Source organism: Apodemus sylvaticus, chromosome 15 (assembly GCF_947179515.1).
Source record: "Apodemus sylvaticus chromosome 15, mApoSyl1.1, whole genome shotgun sequence".
In the NCBI taxonomy this organism is placed as follows: Eukaryota; Metazoa; Chordata; class Mammalia; order Rodentia; family Muridae; genus Apodemus; species Apodemus sylvaticus.
Window position 1 is genome coordinate 79,302,199 of NC_067486.1, and position 23,799 is coordinate 79,325,997.

Sequence of the window (23,799 nt, forward strand, 5' to 3'; positions counted from 1 at the left end):
CACACACATATGCACAATACATTCCTACACACACATGCCCACACATGCATACACAAATGTACACACACACACACACACACACACACACACACGTTTCACACTGCTCCTCATATAACCTTCCCTTACTACTGCAGATCATTCTGGAGACAGAGGCCTAGGCCAGCAAGGATGTTTGGTTGTTCTTCCTCTGGTTGTCAGGGTCACAGACATCCTTCCCTGCTCATTTTCTATGTACATCTTGGACCCTGATGGATCTCTTTTACAGACCTCTCATTTATTTGACGACAATCAAGTGCATGCTTGGTTCTTATCCGGGTAAGAACAGACATAAAGCGACTCCTACCCTCAGGAGGCATATAGTCTAACGAGTGATATACTTAACAGGCAAGTTCAGGGGCTATGAGCTCAAATGACACACAACTGAGCCTTGGGGGCCATTAGCGCTTTCAGGGGATGCTAAGGTCTGAATGCATTTCACCTTCTAAGATTTCTCTTGTACAGCCTCCGGTAGGGCATTTTTCTACCTAGACGATCATGCTGTTCTGTTCTGTTAATTGGCCTGTCTTTCAGCTGACTATGAGTGGAATTCCTATCCTCCACTAAGAAGCGGCTGCCACAGACTGGGCTCTCTGTGACCTGGATCCCCACGATCTCCCCAGACTTTCTTGTGTTTTTGTATTTAAGACATATACAACCTGCTCCCATCCCCACTGAGCCCTGCTTACTCAGGGCTTCCTGGGACACGCTCCCCCTTATTTTTTGAGGCCAGATTAAGCACTCTTCCTCTGGGAAGCCTTCCCTGCCTGTCCTGGGACAGGCGCCTAGACTACATTTAAAATGTGGTAAAAAGATGTGCTGGTACATCTGGGCTTCAACTCAGGGGTGGTGGCTGGCTCTAAGGAAGAGCTCATACTTCAGGAGTGGCCAGTTAACATGAATTCCCAATGGCAGCTTCCAAAACAGTCTTAATTGCTAAAACTGATGGCTTCTTAATCAGTATGGTAAATACTAGAAATAGGCTCTCATTGATAAAATAAAATCTATTCAGATGTGTAGATAAGGAAGAAAACGTGAGAAGTTGTGCCTACTCTTGCATGGGGAAGAACTAAATGTACGCATGACCACTTTTATCAAAATAAATCAGTAAAAGGAAAAAAAAAAAGAACGATGCCAAGGGCCTGGACATTGCCATGGCTGGGGAAGTCCCTTTTCTTACTGTGAGATGAGGTCTCACTACGAATCCCTGAGGTCTGAAACTCACAACATAGACCAGGTTAGACTTGAACTCAAAGACCCGCCTGCCTCTGCCTCTGCCTGAGTACTGGGATTAAAGATGCTACCGCACCTTGGCCAGAAGTTTCTTTAGATGAAGTGGACTAGAAGAACAGCAGACAGCAGACCCCTGCTTCTGAGGTGCTGCCCCTTTTCTGATGGTAGTCAGATGTCTGGGTTCCAGAGAGGAGGCATTGCAAAGTCTGAAAATAGGTTACATCAATCTACTTCTAAATCAGTGTTTATTTAATAAATTCTTAGCTATGTGGCAGCCAACAACATGAAGCAAGGCTGTGGAGGAGTACTTAACCATTCCTCAGAGTTCTACATTGTACTCATAATCACAAAGAACATAAGGCTGCATCTGACTGAGTAGCCGTTTGACAGCAAGGCCCCTCCTCAGTGCTAGCGGAGCGTCCTATGCACTGACCCGGCGCCAACGAGCTCTACAAGAATAGTGAGATCACCTGTCTAGTGCTGACACTAAAAAAATAAAATATTATTTATTTTATATGGGTACACTGTAGCTGTCTCAGACACTTCAGAAGAGGGCATTGGATCTCATTACAGATGGCTGTGAGCCACCATGTTTTTGCTGGGAACTGAACCCAGGACCTCTGGAAGAGCAGTCAGTGCTCTTAACCACTGCGCCATCTCTCCAGCCCTAGTGCTGAGATTCTTGAGAACCAAGATGCATTCTCATCTCTAGTCTAATTCTTGGCTCTGCACCTAGCATAAAGAAATACTTGGTGACTGAATAATGATATGTAAGCAGCATGATCAACTAAAAAGGGCCATGTTAAAGAGCAGTGCTCACCACAGCCTAAGCACTTGCTATGCGTCAAATACAGGCACTTCAGACTGAAACAGTAGTTCATTTAGTTTTTAGGGCAATTCTTAGATCATCACTATCTTACACAGGAAGGAAAAAAGAGGCCACCCTTTCAGAGCCTTTGAGTTTAAATGTGGTCTTACATTAAGTCTTTATTTTTAATCATCCTGGGGAAGTATGTTGCGTGGCTACTTCTACAAACTAATGTCCTTCTGTATTCTAATTCTTTCATGTTTTTTAAGTGAGACTAATAAGACTCAGGCCCTATTATGACTGGTTGATGACTCTACCCAAAGGTTCGTGTAGGCCATGAGAGCTGTGTTAGGAGTTGCCGGAAGTTTGAGAAGGTCTAACAGGAGACCCGTGAGTCCCCAGACTATGGGGCCCTGGTTTCATCCTCTCTCCTTTCAGCTCATGCTATGAGCACCTGTTTCAAATGTGTCCATGCCTCAGCCAGTCACTTTGTTATGGCCCACACCTATGAAGTTGCCAGGGTGCCAGACTCTCCTCTGCTCTGTAGGTAACATTTCACTGTAGTGACACGGTAGTGGGGTGATTCTGAGGACTCACACTCTACCCCTTGGTCTTGCCCGCCATGATACTTCGACAGAGCACAGAGCTATTCCTGCATAATATGTTTCAGGACTTTTCAGATGTTGTATCTTGTTTCTATCCTTTTTCCATTTGAAAATGTCAGGGTTTGCAGGCAGAGGAAAAGGATTGAAGTGTGTCACACTGCTTTGAAGCTAAAGCCGGCAGTTAGTAAACAGAGTAGCAAGATGTCATTTTTATTTCATGAATACCTTGCTGACTTCAATGCTAGCTAAAAATTTTAAAAGTGTGTGTGTGTGTAGCAAACAAAAATACAACACCTCAACTATCAGAAAGAGGACAGTGCTAAAGGAGGGCAGCAGAAGCCAGGCTACCCTCGACTCTCAGCCGACGGCTGCAGCAGGACAGACGAGGGGCTGCCTCGGGTCTCAATGTCCCCTGAGCATTGTCCAAGATTCACAGCCCATCAGTGCCTCAGAGTCTACAGACAGGAACGGTGGCACAGGAGGCAGGCCGAGAGTCCCACATCGACTGTGGAATGTGCTGAAAAGCGGTGTTTCTAGACAGTTTATTTTGGGCACAGCTATCTGAAGAGAAACACGTCCCTAAGAAAACCAGACAGCTTTCCCTCAGAATATCAGTTCACCTGCTCCTGCCCTTGGACAGGAGGATGCCAGCCCTGTAGACGTGGATGCTGACTCCACAATGCTTTTAGTCTCAGTTGCCAGGAGATGCTGGGCCTGAAATCCCACATGTGCTTTAGAAAGAGTCAAGGAATCCTAGCAACATATCACAGCATCCAATGAGAAGAGGCCTGAGACTATTAACCTAAGTAAACACCACTGCTATGTAGAGAATGCTGACCACAGAGGAGGCTGTGGGGGAGGAGGTAGCTCTGTGGACCACTTGATTTTAAGACTCACCTTCCTGGCAGGAGGATCCCCTTTGGACTGGTGATACGAGGGAGACATTTTTACCTGGAAAAAGGGAAAATATTTCAATGACCTTTTAGATATAAACTTTATTTGACCCACATTCCAAAAAATTCAACTAAATGAGTATAGCTGAGCTTAAGAGCAACAAAACAAAACAAAAACCAAAATGATCTGGCAAGAACTGTCCATGATTGTGAACAGTGTGGGAGTCACCAGCCAGTTTCTACTTTGGGTTCAAGGCCCACTCTGCAGCAGGAAGCCAAGGCTCAGAGCTTCCAGGCTCTGGCGAAGTCCTACCATGATCTCCTGGGTGGGCACACCATCAAACCGCCCTCTACATTCCTATCTCCTTACCCACATAGTAGTGCAGCTCTCAGGCCACACCACAGAAGTTTCTTTGTGCAGTGGACGACAGTTGGCACAGACACTCACCACTGCCAGTGGGATAGATATATCACCACCCACCCAAGGCTGGGGGACTGTTTCAGAAGAGCCAGAAAAATGATAGAGTCAGAGGCCAGAGAGACCAAGATGAAACTGCTGGACCCAACAGGACTGCTGCACTCATGATCTCATGGTTCCCTGCACAGAACCCCCAGAGTCTGCATCCCTACATGGACTGGGGAGGCCCACGAGCCCCCTCCCTGCCTAACGAGAAGCTACCAATAGCTGATAGCTTCAGGAGGAGGAAGCACCAGGTTTTAAGGATGTGGTAATTTGACACATTCCAGCGGCTGGTCCCACAACCAGGGCGGCATAAATTGGACTTGGTAGATTATTTTTAAAGAGGAGATAAGGGTGGGAGGGATTGAAGAGGAGGGTGGTAAGAATTCAGGGTGGGGATGAGTATGACCAAAATATATCATATGCGTATATGAATTTCTCAGAGAGTAAAAATACCACATTGAGTATGAACAAGAGCCTTACTGGTAAGAAGCTGCCAGAGCACTGGCTGGAAACCAAGCAGGAGACACGGCTGACAGGAGTAAAGGAGGACTGTTTTAATTAATTAGGTTGAGTCAGGAAACTAATTCAAATTGTATCCAAAATGAGCTAGAAATGGTCGAGTGGCATAAAGAAAAAAAGAAACAAAACTGAAATATGAAGTAAGAGAGGACAAGGAACCAAATTAAAGGCATAAGTTATCGGAATGTGACTGTAACGTCTCCCAGGAGACAGTGGCCATCAGCTTGCTCTGCGATGACTACTTGAAGTTAGGCCCCTAAAGCCGTACACAGAGCACACACAAGCTCTACACTGTAACTTCTGAGAGGTGGAGGTGTGAAACCATGACTCAGATTTCATGTTTGAGGTATGGAAGTCAGAGCCTAACTCTTCATAGCACACAGAACAAGAGGACTGTATCCAAGCAACTCAAAGTTTCCCAGGGAGCGTCAGCATCCTTGCAGACCCTGAAGGCTGCATGCTGGTTCCCAGAGCAGTGCTGAAGAGCCAGCCAGGACCCAGACAGAAGACGTGTTCCCTATCTGTGCCGTGCTCAGCAATTTTAAAGAAATGTTAAGTGGGAGATTTAAAAGTGATCAGTTCTTGGCTATGACCCTTAATGGCTGCAACACCTGGGGAACTGGGCCCTGCACCTCACCTGGGTAGCATAATACAGCTGGCCCCCGCTGCAGGGAGGCTGCCAGGGAGCTGGCCCAAGGGCGTGAGAGCCGGGGAAGCCAGCAGGCTGACCCTCTTAGACACCTCTTAGGCCCAGATCCAGGGCTTTGAGTTGACACGTCCTAACACTCATTCCACCAATGAATGCCAATGTGCATGAAGGGGCCAGTCCTGCAGATCCAAACCCACAGATCTCCACGACACAGAGCAGCAACAGGGTATCAGAGAGGTGTCCCAGTGAGGTTCCAGTATTGATAAAGTAGCAGAAGCCAGAGGCCTTGTACCAGACTAACGAGTCACTGCAATGAACATTTGTAAGCAAAGAAGTGTGGACAAAGGGTATACTGTGGAACACACTACAGCTTCCACAAGATTTTTTTTTTCTCTGTTACAGGAGAGGTTGCAAGGGTGGATATAAGGCAGATGTAAGGGGAAGGGCAGATGAGTGGGAATGGGATGATGAGAAATTCACAGAGAACCAATAAAAAGTTTTGTTTTGTTTTTTTTAAAGTAAGGAGTTTTACCTTACCTGACACATGGGACGTATCTACAATTATATCTTAATGCTTACATATTGGTACTCTTTTTGTCAACTTGACACAAATGAGACATATCCGGGAAGAGGGAATCTCAAATGAGAAAATATCTCCATCAGACTGGCCTGTAGACAAGTCAGGCTTTTCCCTGATTAATAATTGATGTGGGAGGGCCTAGATTATTGTGGGTGGCGCCACCCTGGTCTAGAAGCCCTAGGTTGTATAAGAAGGCAGGTTGAGCAAGCCATGAGGAGCATGACACGGAGCAGCATTCCTCCCTGGCTGCACTCCTGCCCTGACGTCACTCAGTGCGAGTGTGACCTGAGAGCTTCAGTCTGAAAGGAAATAAAGCCTGCCCTCCCAAGTTGCTTCTGGTAATGGAACCGATACTAAGACCACCTCTTACTACTTCTATGTAGACAATTAAAAGATGAGAAATAATATATAGCATATTGTGACATTTTATGTGCCAGGTACCATAGTAGGTTCCTTTATGGGTTTGATATTAACTGATCTAAACTACCTCTTCTAGTGTAGCTTCCGCTGCACATTTTAGAGATAAGAAAACCATGGATAGCTTTGATGTGCTCTGAAATGTTAACCGATCAGATTCAAGTTGTCTGTCTCTAGGATTGGGAAGGCTCACAGGAAAATGAACCTCTTAAAGCATGGTGTTAAGTTTCTAGGAAGAGATGGAAATAGGTCTCTAAATGGCAGGAAAGAGCCCTTTCTGTACCGATACCGTGAGTCTGGCATCACACCTATGATGGCTGACCTGAGGCTATTTGAATTCAGTGACAGATGAGCACCCTAAAAGCTCCTCACACAGATCACACCCACTAAGAATCATGAGTACATTCCTGACGTCTAACGCAAGTGCATCCTGCTGGGTTTATTCAGATGTTAATCCTTTGGCTGGCCTGTGCTGAGGTGGCTTTTCCACAGTGTCTGAGCGGTCACTGAGATACACTGCAGTGTGCTCCGAGTTTGCCAATATTAAAAGGGTAATACAGTGGGGGCATCTCATGTCAGAGATACCAAAGAGGGCAAAATTATAGTTTCGTCAGTTTCTTCATGGTTTACGATGGAAATTGCTCCCTCTACAAATATATGTGGTTTCTTTATATTTCAACAAGGACAACTGGAAAAACCACGAACAATGAACACTGCCTGTGTTGCATTTCTCTGTTGTTTGTTATTTCTCTTCCCTTCTTATTTTCTGATAATTTCATATATGCAGTTTGATCATATATCTCTCCTTTTATGGGCCTGACACATACAAAATCACTTCAAAACTTTAAAAGACAAAATATTCTTTAAGTCTAGTATTAATTATTCAAAGTATAATTTGTTTTTGCTGCTATATATACACAATTATTTCTAATGCTATTGAACTTAATATTCTGGAAGCCAGCCAACAATTATTTGTAGATTTCTGTGGTAAAGTCTTAATTAAATGAATTATGAAATCTCCCAAAAAAGGGGAGGGACATCAACAAAGTTGATAATAAATTAAATATAAAGGACACAGCTCTTCAAATACAGAACTTATAAGTGTGGACACAACATGATGACACAGAAAATGTGAACAGCTAGCTTGTATCTATGAAAGAAATTCAGTTTCTTATAGAAAGTTCCAAATCCAGTAGTTAATTCCAACACATATTAGTATCAGGTCCATGAAGCCAGAATATACGCTTATCACTCATAAATAGGGCATAACAATAGCTGTAGGCTGGCTAGTTGATCCTAACTTCTGCATCTAGAATGATAGGGAAGGGCTCTAAGGAGCTGCACCAAGTTCTCAGACTCAACATAGCTCCCCCACGCTGTGGCCCCCTCCTTCTCAGCTGAGGAAGCTGCAGAACAGACGACGACGACGACGACGACGATGCTTCCCATCACTGCCATGTGACCATTTAAGGAGTAACTTGCTGCAATCTTTCTTGCTTTCATGTTCTTGGAACATGGTCCAGGATGAAGTCAGTTGTGAGGAGAATTCTGAGTGCTTGTGAGACCACGTCAAGAAAACAATGACAAGAGTCTAGACCTCCCTCTTTCTCTATTTCTTTAAAAGGCAGAATTGTTCTTTTGCTCCTCCCAGGTATAGCTGACAGGAGTGAGTTTACTTCAGATTAATCATTATTGCTTGCTCTTGTCATTCAATTAAATGCTTAAACTCTCCTTTATATTTCTGTATGGAAAACATTTTTGCCACGCCCCTCTGATTGTACACAGCTTGAACCTAAGAGACCTTTACTCAAGTGACCTTTCCTAACCCCTGAGCATAAACTGTCTGATGCTCTGAATAAAGCTGGCTGTTGCTACTGTAGTCTGCGTCCTTTACCAGCTCCATTATCCCAGGGCCCTCCATCTTTAGAGTGGTGACATGATGTGACTTTCAAAAACTTCAGGGACTATGACACAGATTAAAGGTAAAAACCGCTAGCTGTCCAGACTGCCATGTCCAAAAAATGTGCAACAGGACTTGACTGTCCTTGGTGTGACATACCATGACATCAATACTCCGGAAACCACACTAGATGTACGGTGTAGCTTGCAAAAAGCAATCCATTTTTAACTTTTGCTATGTTCTTTTTCAAAAGGGAGAAATAGATTTTCAAAGGAAAGTAGATATTTTAGCTTAAAAAAATGACCTCATAAAAGGATCTGCAGACGTTTTAAAAGCAAGTCCGGAACTGGCTGTGGTGGATGACTCACCAGAGAAGGCTGCTCTCCTGAGACTAAGTCTGGGAGCCTCTGATGTGCAACAGAAGAGGTTCAGCAGCCCCAGAAGAAGGTCTCACTTTTGTTTTAAAAGGATCCTCTGGAAATGCCTCAGGCCATGTGGCTATAAATCCAGGTGTACAGAGCAGATCTGGGCTGTGGATGACAGCTGAATGACGGCCTTAGTGAAGCTGAACACGCCAAGCCTCTGCGAGCACTGTTAACAAGGCGCACTTCCTGACTCAGGTAATCTGAGGCTTAGGTAAAAGAGGAGTGCCATCATTGTTCTCTGTAAAAAGCCTTATTTTTTTCTGACTATATTAGAAGAAATATATGCACTGACAGAAATCTAGAACCCAGAGCAGGCACAGGAAGCAGAAGCCACAGTCACCCCAGCAGTGACCACTGTGAGTGCCTGCAGTCATACTTCTGTGATTAAACAACAGTTTGCTACATTAATATTTTCTACAGTGTGGGATTTTTCATTGCTACAAAGTTTATTCACTTACAGAGGTAATTGAACCAACTGTGGGGCACTGGAATATTTTGGTTCCTTTCAATTTTTCTTTTTTTCCCCCCTAAGACAGGGTTTCTCTGTATAGCCTTGACTGTCCTGGAACTCGACAGGCTGGCCTCGAACTCAGAAATCTGCCTGCCTCTGCCTCCTAAGTAATGAGACTAAAGGCGTGTGCCACCACGACCACCTGTCTCCTTTCAATTTTTTAAATATTAAAAACATTGTCATGAGCAATGTTCTCAAGTACGTGACACTTGGCACTCAAGTTTTGTTACCTCTTAAGAGTTCCGCAGCGCCACACCTCAAGAGCACAGCATACCACAGACATGGCTGTAAGATTTTCTACAGAATGGGCCCAGAAACCCTTTCCTCAAAAGCCACAGTTTCTGAAACCCAAAGATGGCTATCCCAGTAACATAGTACAGAACCCCATGGTTTGGTGTCAAACCTCATCTCATATCAAACTCCGACCTGAGCCACAGCAAGAGATGAATAACTATTAATCTCTAATGGCCGTTAGGTTGGGGCGCTGCTGCTGTGTTCACACCAGGACAGTGTGGCACACTCTCTGTTCTCACATTATTGGCCATGTGCCTCGCTTTCTCCTTTCTCTGGCCATGCTCTTGTTCACTAATCATCTCTCTGTAAACGTCCATTCTGCTGGCGACCCCGTCTTCAGCTTAGATGCCACCATTTTACTCTCCAGGTGCTCTGGACTTTTCTATCTGTAGTCTATATATTCAATCTTCCCTGGAGTTTCGTGAGCATGTGGAATAAATTATAACTTTAAATGTCTCTTTTAATTCTATCACCTAGGCCATGTCTGAGTCAAAACTGTCCGTGGATTCTGCCCCGTCTTTGTTGCCAGAGAGAAGACTTCTACCCTGTTAGGTGTTGTCTATCTTCTAAGTTCCTAGTAGACCCCACTTGGTTCCAGCAGCTGTAAGTAGCTCACTTCTAGTCTTCTGTTAAGCTTTGTCGTGGGATCAAAGCAGCAGATAGTCAAAGTTCTCTCCTACTCCTTCATGGTGAGAGCGTCTTTGGGCATCTGAATGCTCTATTGGTGATAAGGCTTTGCATATGCACTGCTGGGAACAGACCTTATTCCTGGCTGTATGTCAGTCTGAGGCACTGTCACATCTAATTCCTTCAGATGTTGGCTTTATTTTCTCTTAAGCTTCAAGTAGTTTCTTCACCTCTCATGGGACTCCTGTCCATGAGTGCCCTGCAAACCCTTACCACCTCAGATTTCCCAGACTCTCTTGACTGAATCTGATGTTCTGCCTCAGCTCCACCTTTCTAACTAATGACTTAGCAAGTTTCTTCAAGTAGTTTATAGGCAATTCTACCTTTTATGCTCTTTGTCACTTTTTAAGGATTTTCTGTGTCCAAATGTCTGATGTCTAATGCTTTATGAATGATTCTTTAATATATTTTGCTCTTTGCCTTCCTCCCTAAGAAACCCCAAAGATATTCTATCTAGAAGTGGAAATCTCCAAGTTTCCCATAGAAAACCCAAAGAAACTTGAAATACAGTTGGCTAAAGGGACTTAAAGTAGGACTATGAACTTTTACACATACATGTGCATATTAATGAGGCACAACAGTGTTTGTTGCCTGACATCCGCACTGTCTAATACACTTCCAGCTGCCGTGACAAGCTGACACAGGCTGGGGAATCTATAAGCAATAGAATTATATTTGGGTTATGGTTCTCAGAGCCTTCCTGCTATGCCTAACGTTGAAAATGAAAGCACACTGGCCCAGGGCCTTTTTTTTTTTTTTTTTTTGTTTTGTTTTGTTTTGTTTTGTTTTTTTCGAGACAGGGTTTCTCTGTATAGCCCTGGCTGTCCTGGAACTCACTCTGTAGACCAGGCTGGCCTCGAACTCAGAAATCCGCCTGCCTCTGCCTCCCAGAGTGCTGGGATTACAGGCGTGTGCCACCACTGCCCGGCCTCCCAGGACCCTTTTTAATCCCAGTAATAGGACTCAATCTCATGACTTCATACATACCTCCAGCATATGGTTTGGCTTTTAACACACGAACTTGGAGAACACATTCAAATAATGCCGCTTACAAATATGAACACATACATGGTCTAGTAAGATGCCTCAATAGAAAAGGCACTTGCCAAGTAAGTGTGATAATGGGAGTTGAGACCCAGATGGGTGGTTGTTGAGGCCAGATAACAGAAGACAGAGATAGGCATACCAGGGCTGGCTAGCCGAGTACATGAACTGTGAGCTCCAGCTCAGACATAATGCTGCCTCTGTCAAAGACAGCAGATGATGGAGACACCAGACAGGACCCCAACCTCCGCATACAGGTGCACCCATGCCCCACAAATTAGTCCATACACATATGCAAATACACACATGCAAACACACACATAATGTTTTACTTAAATGGGCACACATTTAGTATTTCTAAGAACCTGCTAGCTTAGTAAATTAAAGCAAAGGATGTACTGCTACATTAGTGTACATTACTTTGAACATTGGTAAGATGAGTATTTTTACATTGTTGGGCAGTAGACTTTAAGCCCTTACTTTATTCTTTCTGTATTAATGTTATTCTTAGGTGTCTTGGACACAAAGCTTTGCTGACTGGTAGGATGTTACTCCATCATTATGCCTGGATCTGGAAAAGAGGTGAAGACCAGACAGGAAGTAGATATGGCTGCCTATGCACAGCCTAAAGTCTGAGTTGTATCACCCACTTTGCTTTAAAACCATCAGTGTTTCCTCTCACCTTGAGGATGAAACGAGGTGCTCGCCCCTGCTCCTTCGTTCCCAGTTCTCACATTTACAGCTATGCCCTGCCTCTCCCACAGCTCACTATGTTTACCAGGTTAGTCTCAAACTCCAGGCACCTTCCTGCCTCAGCTTTACAAGCAGCTGAGCCTACAGGTATGAGGCACTGTGACCAGCTCCATCCGTCCGTCCGTCCATCCACCCACCCACCCATCCATCCATCCACCCATCCACCCATTCAACCATCCATCCATCTTCCCTGCTATTTGATCCAAGTCACTCACTTTATAACATTCTATTCACACTCACACCAAGTATGTACCTCTGACAATTCAAAACTGCAGTGTCAGTAACACATTTATTTATGGAAGTATCTTCTAGCTCTCTTGCTGGTAAGAACTATGGTTTTGTTGTTTACCAGTATGCCCTGAGAGAGGACTGGAGATATAGTTCAGTTGGTAGAGTGCATACCTAACATGTACAAAGCTCTGGGTTTTATCCGCAGCATCATGTAAAACCAGGCACAGTTACACACTTGCACACTTCCCAGGGCTTGGAAGGTAGGAATGGGAAGACGGGAAGTTCAAGGCCCTTAATTGCACAGCAAGTTCAAGGTCAGCCCGGGCTTAGTGAGACCTTGTCTTGAACAAAAGTAAAAACCAAACGAAACCCCAGACCAACATATGGTATAGTACCAATAAAGACATTTGGCCCAAGGCAGGTGTATGTTAAATCCTGGCTGGACCTGGCATAGTGTCACTTATTCTTTGGTATGACAAGATCACTGGCAGATGACAGCTCTGTTAATGAAGTCTCACTTACGTTAGAATCACTGATTCTAGATCTCCATTTATTTCTGAGTCATATTAATCCTCATACAATTTGTAAGCTTTGGTTAGAAGATAATCTTTTGAGAAATGTCCAAACACTAAGATCTCATTTTTTAATCAATCAATCTATCTATCTATCTATCTATCTATCTATGTATCTATAATCAATATATCTATCTTGAACTTACACTTTTTTTATAACAGAGAACTAATAATCCTAGAAAATGGACAAATAAAAACAATCTCCTGATTTTATTAGGCAGCAACTTGGTTTACGCTTCTACAGTGTTATGGGAACTCACAATAAATGATCAGTGTGTAATGCGAGGAGAACACAAACATCACTCCTGAATAATTATCTGGAGGATAGAAATTCTGCCCACTAACACTGTGACTGCATCCTCCAAGATAAGGTGTGCTCTCAGCGCTGAGAGCAGAGACATGAGGCCAAGCACAATACCAAGGGGAAGCCTGGGTGTACTCCCTCAAGACATGCAGTCATCTTCCTGTTAGTAAGCAGGAAGCTTGTGTGCTCTCCCCTGTGATGCACACGTCATCTCTGTGTTAGTGAACAGGAAGTTCTTGGTACTTAGATGCTGGGCTCTCTACAGCAAGGGCTGATTTCAAAAAATATATTATAAAACTCTTAATGAATGTCTAAGTATGAATGTCTAAATGACCTTTTTCAGAAGTTTTAAAAGAAGTAACAACTTGAATGTTCCTGGTATGTGATATCTGTTAGCTAAGCTGTTCTGAAGGAAGTCAAACCTTGTGTACAGAGACAGATCTGAGGGTAAAGAACAAAGTGTGCTGTGCGAGCAGGGCAAGCTGAGTCTGAATCCCCTGAGCCCACCAAACCTGGGACACGCATCAATGTCTGTGATCCTAGTAACACCATGGGAGATGGACAGCAGAGACAGGAGGATGCCTGTAAGTTCTCGGGCATGATGCCCCGGGCACACAGAGGATAAAGCAGAAGAGACAACGTCTCAAGCAAAGCAGAAGGCACAGTCAGTGCCCAGGCTGTTCCCCGTCTTTGTGAGTACCATGACAGGCACGTAGAACACACATGCCACAAACATGTCAGAAAAGCAGGAGAGAAGAAAATAACAACACGGAGATGAAGGATAAGAAAAACAAAACAGAACTCTGAATCTTGTTAATAATGCTTGAATTCTATTAGATCTTTTATTCCACTGAACTTGTACTTTTGTTACTTTAAATTTAATAAATGAATACATTAAGATTAAACTTATTTTTTGCTATTAATTTGACATTATTTGCTATTAATATAAATGAGTAAATACATTTAAACACTAGAGTAGGATGCTGAGTACTTCAACTGGAATGATAGTGTCTCCTGAACATTTTACCTTCCCACTAGAGAAACAGAGATGAAATGAGACAGACCTGCCAGCCAACATCTGCCCTGAGGCTGTAACCCTGCTGAGACTAAAGGAAGAGATTCATTTGGGTCATTTCTCCTGCTTATATAGGATCAAAGGAGAAAGCAGGTGTTCTGCAGAATTACTCAGTTATGTTCATGTTGGTTTGTTGGTAGATAACTATATGTGGGTGTCACTGGCTGGCTGTATACACTGGTTGACTCGTGATTTTAACACAATGAAATTAGGTAAGAATGGCCAGAATGGCATTTGACCTGCCAGGATCTCAGGCTTGGGAGTAAGTAGCATTGGAGTCAGAAGCTGGAGAATTAAATATAAGTTATCATGTTTCCCAAAAAGATAAACTAAAATGTTATTTGATAGGACGGTGTTCCAAGGGCAATGGGATCTTTCAAACACATTTAATTATCCTGTGTTCAGACAGAAGTCGGTGAGAGCTAAGTGACTCCTGCCATGCTCTCTGGATGGACTTACCCAGGACAGACGGATCCTCAGAGGAAAGTAAGGAAACCACCATACTATAGAACTGATGGTTATTACTTAGCTTTTCCCATTGCCCTTGGAACACCATCCCAGTGGTGAGCAGTATTTTAAGATGTTCACTTTGCTCATTTTAGTTACATAAATGTTGAAAACTAGGATGCTGATGCAATTCCTTCTTCACAGTACATACTGTGTGATGCCTTGGACTAACTCTTGTTTACCATTCATGTAGCAAAACCCAGCACACCATCCGCTCGCTCTAAGCTCACGAGCCACATCTGCCTCGGCAGCTCTGCCAAGGGTGATGGGAGGCAGAGTTTACAACTTACAGACTGCTGGTAACAGGCTTACTGCTCTTTTCATGCAATCCTTTTGGTCAGACTCTAGCTAGCACTAAATTTATATACATGGTCTCTCGACCTTACAGATGTGTTTCCCTACCACAGGCAACCTTATCTGTTTCAAGAAAATTGCAATGAATCCTAGCAGAAGTAGAATGGTCACATGTTAGACCAAATCACAGCAAAGCCACATTTCCTATAACATGACAGAACTAGAAGGCTGATTATACATATGTTACCAGAACAAAACTAAAGCGTAGAGGAAGACCACTCAGTGACTAGCAACATTCAGAAGACTGAGTCTCACTCCTGCTCACACCTCATATGTAAAGTCTGTCAAAGTACAGCAGGAACTTCTGGGCTTGGTGGCAAATAGTGACTGGGTTCCAGGAAATGGAGGTGACATTTACAAGGGAGGTGACATGTCTGAGGGGGTAACACCTGGGAGGGAGGGAGGTGATACCTGTAAGGAGGTGATGCCTGTGAGGGAGGGAGGTGACATCTATGAGGAGGTGACGCCTGTGAGGGAGGGAGGTGACACCTGTGAGGAGGTGATGCCTGTGAGGGAGGGAGGTGACACCTATGAGGAGGTGATGCCTGTGATGGAGGTGACACCTGTGAAGGAGGTTAACACCTGTGAGGAGGTGATGCCAATGAGGAAGGGAAGTAACACCTATGAGGAAGTGATGCCTGTGAGGGAGGTGACACCTGTGAAGGAGGTAACACCTGTGAGGAGGTGATGCCTATGAGGGAGGGAGGTAACACCTATGAGGAGGTGATGCCTGTGAGGGAGGGAGGTGACACCTATGAGGAGGTGATGCCTGTGAGGGAGGGAGGTGACACCTATGAGGAGGTGATGCCTGTGAGGGAGGGAGGTGACACCTATGAGGAGGTGATGCCTGTGAGGGAGGGAGGTGACACCTATGAGGAGGTTATACCTGTGATGGAGGTGACACCTGTGAGGGAGGTGACACCTGTGAGGAGGTGATGCCTATGAGGGAGGGAAGTAACACATATGAGGAAGTGATGCCTGTCAGGAGGTGATGCCTGTGAGGGAGGGAAGTGATGCCTATGAGGGAGATGACATCTGTAAGGAAGGTGACACTTGTGAGGGTGGTGATACTGTAAGGGAGCCCTTTCACCTCTATATCTAGTACACACTCTCTTCTGTTGAGAGCAGAGGCTTGTTCTCCACCATGTCCTCCTCTCTCCTCCTCCATCCTACCTTTGTATCTAAACTTACCTTTGTATCTCATTCCCCTACCCACTGTCCCTTGCAGGAACCGCTGACGAGATCTTCCATGATTCTTTATGTCTGACTCAGGTACACTCATTTTTGTTTTTCCCACATGGTAAGTGCTTTTCATACAACAAGAATAATTGGCCTTTGTCCCTGGTTCCTGGCAAAGAGCTCTTAAAAATCTTTTAACTGCATTCAGCAGTTAAGAGCACTAACTGTTCTTCCAGAGGAACCATGTTCAATTCCCAGCATCCATAGGGTGGCTAAAAAGCTTCTGTAATTCCCATTCCAAGAAATCCAATGCCTTCTTTCTGGCCTCTAAGGGCACTGCATGTACATAGTACTCAGACATGCATGCAGGCCAAACACTCATACACATAAAGTAAAATACACAAATACATAAACCTAAACAGTAGACAGAAAGCCAACCCCACTGTGGAAGTTCCTTGGCAAGAAGGGCACTTTTTTTATTTTTTATTTTATTTTATTTTTTTAATTTTATTATTATTATTATTATTGGTTTTTCGAGACAGAGTTTCTCTGTATAGCCCTGGCTGTCCTGGAACTCACTCTAAAGACCAGGCTGTCCTGGAACTCAGAAATTCACCTACCTCTGCCTCCCAGAGTGCTGGGATTACAGGCGTGCCACCACTGCCTGGCAGAAGAGCGCTTTTTGAATGCTAATGAGATGCCTGGGATCCAACCCTGGTATAGTCTGGGCTGAGGCCTGGTTGCCTGGAAGGTGAAGCCAGTGGTCAAGGTTTCAAATTTTCAGCTCTGTCCCTCCAACCTCTGGAGAGGGGAGGGGCCTGGAGACTGACCTTAACCACAGAACAGCCAATGATTTAATGAACCCTGACTTCACAATGAAAGGTCTAAATGATATGATTTCAGAGCTTTTTGGATGGGTGAAGTTATTGAAGGTGCTGGGGCAGTGGTGGGCCCAGAGCGAGGCATGGGACCTGCCATGCTCGGCTCTCTTCAACCTGGTCATAGGTGAGTGGTGGGACTATCACATGGCAGGAGGGCCTGACCCTCAGACTCTGGGTAGAGCACTGGATTGCTGGGCAGCCACTTGATGTGATAATTGATGCAACTGGAGTTAGGATGGCATCACATACTTGAGGGTTGAGAATGATTATTCAAACTCAATGGCTATACATCCCACAAGATGCAATTATGCTTATCCTTACCTACATAATATTTCATTTACATCTACCACAAGCAGATACTGACATAACAGTCAATACTAACTGTGCAAATGCCATTGTCTGGTCACCACTCCACTGGCCACCAAGTCACAAGGAACATCCAGGTTAGATCCCTCCCCCCAAATTCCCCTGCCCACTGAGCCCCCCAGGGCACACCCAGCTACCCACCATACAAGGAACATCTGGTTAGATCCCTTCCACCCACTACTACCCTGACACTGAGTCCCCCAGGCATGCTCAGTTTCCCCATCTAGCTGTGTGTCCCCAGCTCCACTGCTCTGCTAGCCTCCTTAAGGCCCACTGCAGCCACATTACGAACATCCATGTTAGATCCCCTCCTCATTTCTGCCAAGTCACCCCCACATGCAGCACACCCAGCTGCCCTGAGCCAGCTGTGTGCTGTCCCCCAAACTTCATAGTTGGGTCACCACTCCATCAGCCTCCACCAGACTTCCACACAAGAAACATCCAGCTTAGATCCCTTCCCCGCCACACCGCCATTCCCCAGCTGAGTCCACCCAGGGCACACCCAGCTGCCCTGAAATGCTTGTTGTCCCTCAGAGCTAGATTGCCCAGCCACCTTCACCAGGCCTGCTACACCCAGCACATGCAGGTGAGATCCTCACTCCTACCCCCCAATCCTCTCCCTGCCATATCACATGGAGCACACCCAGCTACTCTTGAGAAGAACACTGCCCAGAGTTCCACTGTCCAGCCCAAGGCTGCCCAGTGGAGGCCTGCTGCACCAGGAACATCCAGGAACAACCAGATGGCCAAAGGCTAGTGTAGGAACACAATCGCCGAGAATATGGCACCTTCAGAGCAAAGCTATCCCACTGCAAGTCCTAGCTACCCTAACACAACCAAAGCACAAGAAAATGACCTTAATTCCAACCTTATAAAGATGATAGATGCCTTTAAAGAGGAAATGAAAATATCCATCAAAATATACAGGAAAATAAAATAAAACAGGTAGAGGCCTTTAAAGAGGAAACAAATATAACCCTTAAAGAAATACAGGAAATTGCAATTAAACAAAGGAAATGAATGAAATTGTTCAAGACTAGAAAATGGAAATAGAAGCAATAAAGAAAACAGATTCTGAGGGAATCCTGGAGACTGAAACCCAAGGGAAAAGAACAGAACAACAGACACAAGCATTAACAACAGAATATGAGAGTGAAAGAGAGAATCTCAGGCATAGAAAATAGAAGAAATTAATACCTCTGTCAAAGAAAACATTAAATCTAAAAAATTTCCCGACACAAAACATCTGGGAAATCTGGGATGCTAGGAAAAGACCTAACCTATGAATACTCGGAATAGAAGAAGGTGAAGCATCCCAGATCCATGGACCAGAAACTAATTCCAACAAAATCACTGAAGAAAATCAAACTAGCCTAAAGAAAGAGATGCCTATAAAAATACAAGAAGGTTACAGAACACCAAATAGATTGGACCAAAGAAGAAAAGCCTTCCATCACATAATAACCAAAACATTAAATGTACCTAATAAAGAAAGAATACTAAAGGCAGCAAGGGAAAAGGCGAAACAACATATAAAGGCAGACATATCAGAATTACACCCGACTTCTCAACAGAGACTAAAGCTGGAAGGTCCTGGGCCTCTAAGAGACCATAGTTGTCAGCCCACACTATAATACCCAGCAAACCTCTCAGTCACCATAGATGGAGAAGACAAGATATTCCAAGAAAAAACCAAATTTAACCATCTAACCACAAATCCAGCCCTACAGAAAATACTTGAAGGAAAACTCCAACCCAAGGAGGGTAAGTACACAGAAGAAAACACAGGAAATAAAATAATTCTACACCAGTAAAAACTAAATAATGGAAGCACACACAAATTCATTCTCATTCATTCTCATTCATATTCATTCTCTCTCTCTCTCTCTCTCTCTCTCTCTCTCTCCACACACACACACACACCCACACACCCACACACCCACACACCCACCACCACCACCACCACCACCACCACCATCAAAATAACAGGAATTAAGAATCACTGGTCATTAATATCTTACAACATCAATGGACTCAATCCTCTAATAAAAAGACACAGGCTAACAGCATACAAGAAACACACCTCAGCAACAAAGATAGACAGTACCTGAAAGTAAAGGGCTGAAAAGAGCTTTCCAAGCAATTGGACCCAAGAGGCAAGCTGGCCAGTCTAATATCTCATAATAAAGCAGATTTTCAACTAAAATTAATCAAAAGAGATGGGGAAAGACACTTCATACTCATTAAAAGAAAAATCCACCAAGATGGCATCTTAATTCTGAATATCAATGCTCAAATGAAAGGGGACTCTCATTCGTAAAAGAAACATTACTAAAACTTAAACTGCACATTGAACTCCACACATTGATAGTAAGACTAAACAGACAGTTAATGAAATGGAACAATGTTATGAACCAAATGGACCTAACAGATATCTACAGAACATTTCACACAAACACAAAATAATATACTTTCTTGTTAATGCCTCATGGAACCTTCTCCAAAACTGATCATAAAGCAAGCCTCAACAGAAATAAGAAAACTGAAATAATCCCTTGAACTGTAATAGATTAAAGCTTGACTTCAATAGCAACAAAAACAACAGGAAGCCTACACACTCATGTCAACAGAACAATTCTACTCAATGATCTCTGGGTCAGGGAAGAAATAAAGAAAAAAAGTAAAGACTTTCTAGAATTCAATGAAAATAAAGGCAAAACATACCCAAACTTATGGGACACAATGAAATCAGTGCTAACAGAAAAAAGTCCATAACACTAAGAAACTGGATAATTCTCATATGAGCAATCTGAAAGTACAATTGAGAGCTGTATAACAAAAAGAAGTGCACATACCCAAGAGGAGTAGAAGGCAGGAAATAATCAAACATAGGGCTGAAATCAATAAAGTAAAAACAAAGAGAACAAGACAAAGAATCTGTGAAACCAAGAGCTGTTTCTGTGAGAAAATCAATAAGATAGACAAACCCTTAACAAAACTAAGAGGCACAGAGACAGTATTTGAATTAAGAAAATCATAAATGAAAAGGGAGAGTTAACAGACACTTCAAAAATAATAAATACTTGCAAACCAAATCCAAGAACATATCAAAACCATCATCCACCATTACCAAGTAGGCTTCATCCCAGGGACACAGGGATGGTTCAAAATACAAAAATCCATCAATGTAATACACTATATAAACAAAATGAAAGAAAAAATCCATGTGAGCATTTCTTTAGATGCTGAAAAGCCTTTGACAACACCCCTTCAGGTTAAAAGTCTTAGAGAGATCAGGAACACAAGACACATACTAAAAATAATAAAGGTAATATACAGCAAGCTGATGACTAACATCAAATTAAATAGAGCGAAACTTAAAGCAATTCTACCAAAATCAGGGAGGAGACAAGGGTGCCCACCCTCTCCCTAACTATTCAACATAGTACTTGAAGTACTAGTTAGAGCAATAAGGAGATCAAGGGAATACAAGTTGGAAAGTGAGAAGACAAGTTTTTGCTGTTCACAGATGATATGATAGTATACATAAGCATCCCAAAAATCCATATCCAAACTTATGGGACACAATGAGATCAGAGAACTTCTACAGCTGATAAACACCTTCAGCAAAGTGGCTGGATACAAAATCAACCAAAAAAAAAAAAATCAGTAGCCCTCCTTTACACAAACAATAAGTGAGAAAGAGATTAGAGAAACAATGCCCTTCACAATAGACATAAATAATATAAAACATCTTGATGTAACTCTAAGCAAGTAAGTGAAAGAACTGAGTAAGAACTTCAAGTCTCTGAAGAAAGAAACTGAGGAAGATATCAGAAAAGGGAAAGATCTCCCATGCTCGTGATCAGTAGAATTAACAGTAAAAATGTCTATTCGATGAAAGGCAATCTACAGATCAATACAATGCCCATCAAAATTCCAACACAAATTTTATATAGACAATGAGAGAGAAATTCTCAACTTCATATGAAAAATACGAAAGACCCGTGACAGTTAAAACAATCCTATACAATAAAAGAACTTCTGGGTGAATCACCATCTCTGATTTCAAGGTCCACTACAGAGCAATAGTAATAAAAACTGCATAGTATTGGTACAGAGACCAACAGGTTGATCAATGGAATAGAATCAAAGAACCAGAAATAAACCCACACCCCCACAGACACTTGATTTTTGACAAAGAAGTCAAAACCATACAATGGAAAAATGAAACTATCTCTAACAAATGGTGCTGGTCTAAGTGGATTTCTGTATGTAGAAGAATGCAAATATATCCATACTTATCACCCTGAACAAAACTTAAGCCCAAGTAGATCAAAATTCTCAACATAAAATCAGACACACTAAATCTAAGAGAAGAGAAAGTGGTGAATAGACTTGAACATATTGCACAGGAGTCAAATTCCTGAACAGAACATCAGTAGCATAGGCACTAAGATCAACAATTAATAAATGGGTCCTCATGAGACTGAAAAACTTTTGCAAGGATAAGGGCATCATTGAAAGGAGAAAACAACAGCCTACGGAATGGGAAAAGATCTTCACCAGCTCGCCATCTGAAGAAGGACTGATCCAAAATATATAAAGAACTCAAGAAACCAGACACCAATAAACCAAATAACTCAATTAAAAATGTGGTAAAGAGCTAATGAGAATTCTCAACAGAGGACTCCTGAATGGCCACAAAGCATCTTAAAAATGTTCAATATCCTTAGTCACAAGGAAAATGCAAATCAAAATGATTCCACCTTACATCCCTGTCAGAAAGCCAAGATCGAAAACTCAAGTGACAGCCCTTGCAAAGGAGCAAAGGGAGCACTCCTCCAGCAAAGGGAGCACTCCTCCAGCAAAGGGAGCACTCCTCCAGCAAAGGGAGCACTCCTCCAGCAAAGGAAGCACTCCTCCATTGCTGGTGGGAGTGTGAACTATACAACCACTGTAGAAATCAAGCTGGTGGTTTCTCAAAAAGCTGGGAATATCTCTACCCCAAGATCCAGCAATACCACTCCTGGGCATGTACCCAAAAGATGTCCTACTATTCACAAGAACACTTTCTCAATTATATTCACAGCAGCTTTATTCATAATAACCAGAAACTGGAAACATCCTAGATGTACCTCACCTGAAGAATAGATAAAGAAAATGTATGTCTACACAATGAAACACTATTCAGCTATTAAAAACAAAGACTAGCCCGGTGGTGGTGGTGGCGCATGCCTTCAATCCCAGGACTTGGGAGGCAAAGGCAGGAGGATTTCTGAGTTCAAGGCCAGCCTGGTCTACAGAGTAAGTTCCAGGACAGCCAGGGCTACACAGAGAAACCCTGTCTTGAAAAAACAAAACAAAACAAAACAAAACACAACACAAAAAAAAAAAAAAAAAAAAAAAAAAAAAAGACCATGGAATTTGAAGGCAAATGGATGGAATTAGAAAATAACATCCTGAATGAGGTAACCCAGATCCAGAAAGACATGCATGGTGTGTAGTAAGTGATAAGGAGGGCCCACGGCGGGCGCATGCATCTCTCTCGGAACGGGAATCAGAATAGCCATTGGCGGTGGATGGAGGTAGGACCCGGGCGGGAGAGGAGCCGGGGATCAGGTGTGGGAAGTCGGGGTGGGAGTAAGCATGGCAATCGATGACAGGGAAGTTCCGAAAGCCTATGGGAGCGACCCTGGCTGAGACTGAATATACGGAGCCATACATGGAGACTGCAGCGGCCACCTTCTGACTTCCAGTGGAGGGAGGGGGATGCCAACCCACTCACAAAACCTTCCTTCCAAATCTGTCCTGCCTACAAGATGTAAGGTAGAAGAGACTGAGGGAACAACCAACCAATGACTGGCCCAACCTGAGACACAACCCACGTGAGAGAGCCAAGCCCTGACACTATTCATGATATTCTGCTATGCTTGCAGACAGGAGCCTACCATAACTGTCTCCTGAGAGGCCTCATCCAGTAGCTGATGGAAACAGGTGCAGAGACCCACAGAAAAACATCAGGCAGAGCTCAAGGAGTCATGTGGAAGAGTAGGGATAGAATTGAGTGGGCCAGAGGGGTCAAGGACACTACAAGAGACCTACAGAGTCAACTGACCTGGGCCCATGGAGGCTCACGGAGACTGAACCACCAACCATACACAGGCTGGACCTAGCCCCCCCACACACACACACATGTAGCAGATGTGCAGCTTGGTCTTCACGTGGGTCCCCCAACAATTGGAGCAGGGGCTGTCTCTGACTCTGTTGCCTGCCAGTGGATCTATTCCTGTAAGTGGACTGCCTGGTTAGTCCTCAGTGGGAGTGGCTGTGCTGAGTCCTGCTGGGACTGCATGTCCCAGAGTGGGGTGGTACCCAAGGGGAGCTTCCTCTTCTCCTCAGAGAGGGGATGGGGTAATGGGGAAAGGGATTTGTAAGGGTGGGGACGGGGGCTGCAATCAGGATGTAAAGTGAATAAATGAAAAAAACTGGGCAAATATGAATATTAATAAC

General features: G+C 43.7%; 1 protein-coding gene across 1 annotated transcript in view; it reads right to left on the bottom strand.

The window, feature by feature from the left end:
- The window catches only part of Vps8 (VPS8 subunit of CORVET complex), a 197,273-nt gene that overhangs the window by 26,308 nt on the left and 147,166 nt on the right, over window positions 1–23,799 (bottom strand). Inside the window, 1 exon segment of the mRNA XM_052157994.1 lies at window positions 3,580–3,633. Coding sequence (XP_052013954.1) covers window positions 3,580–3,633 — 54 coding nt within the window.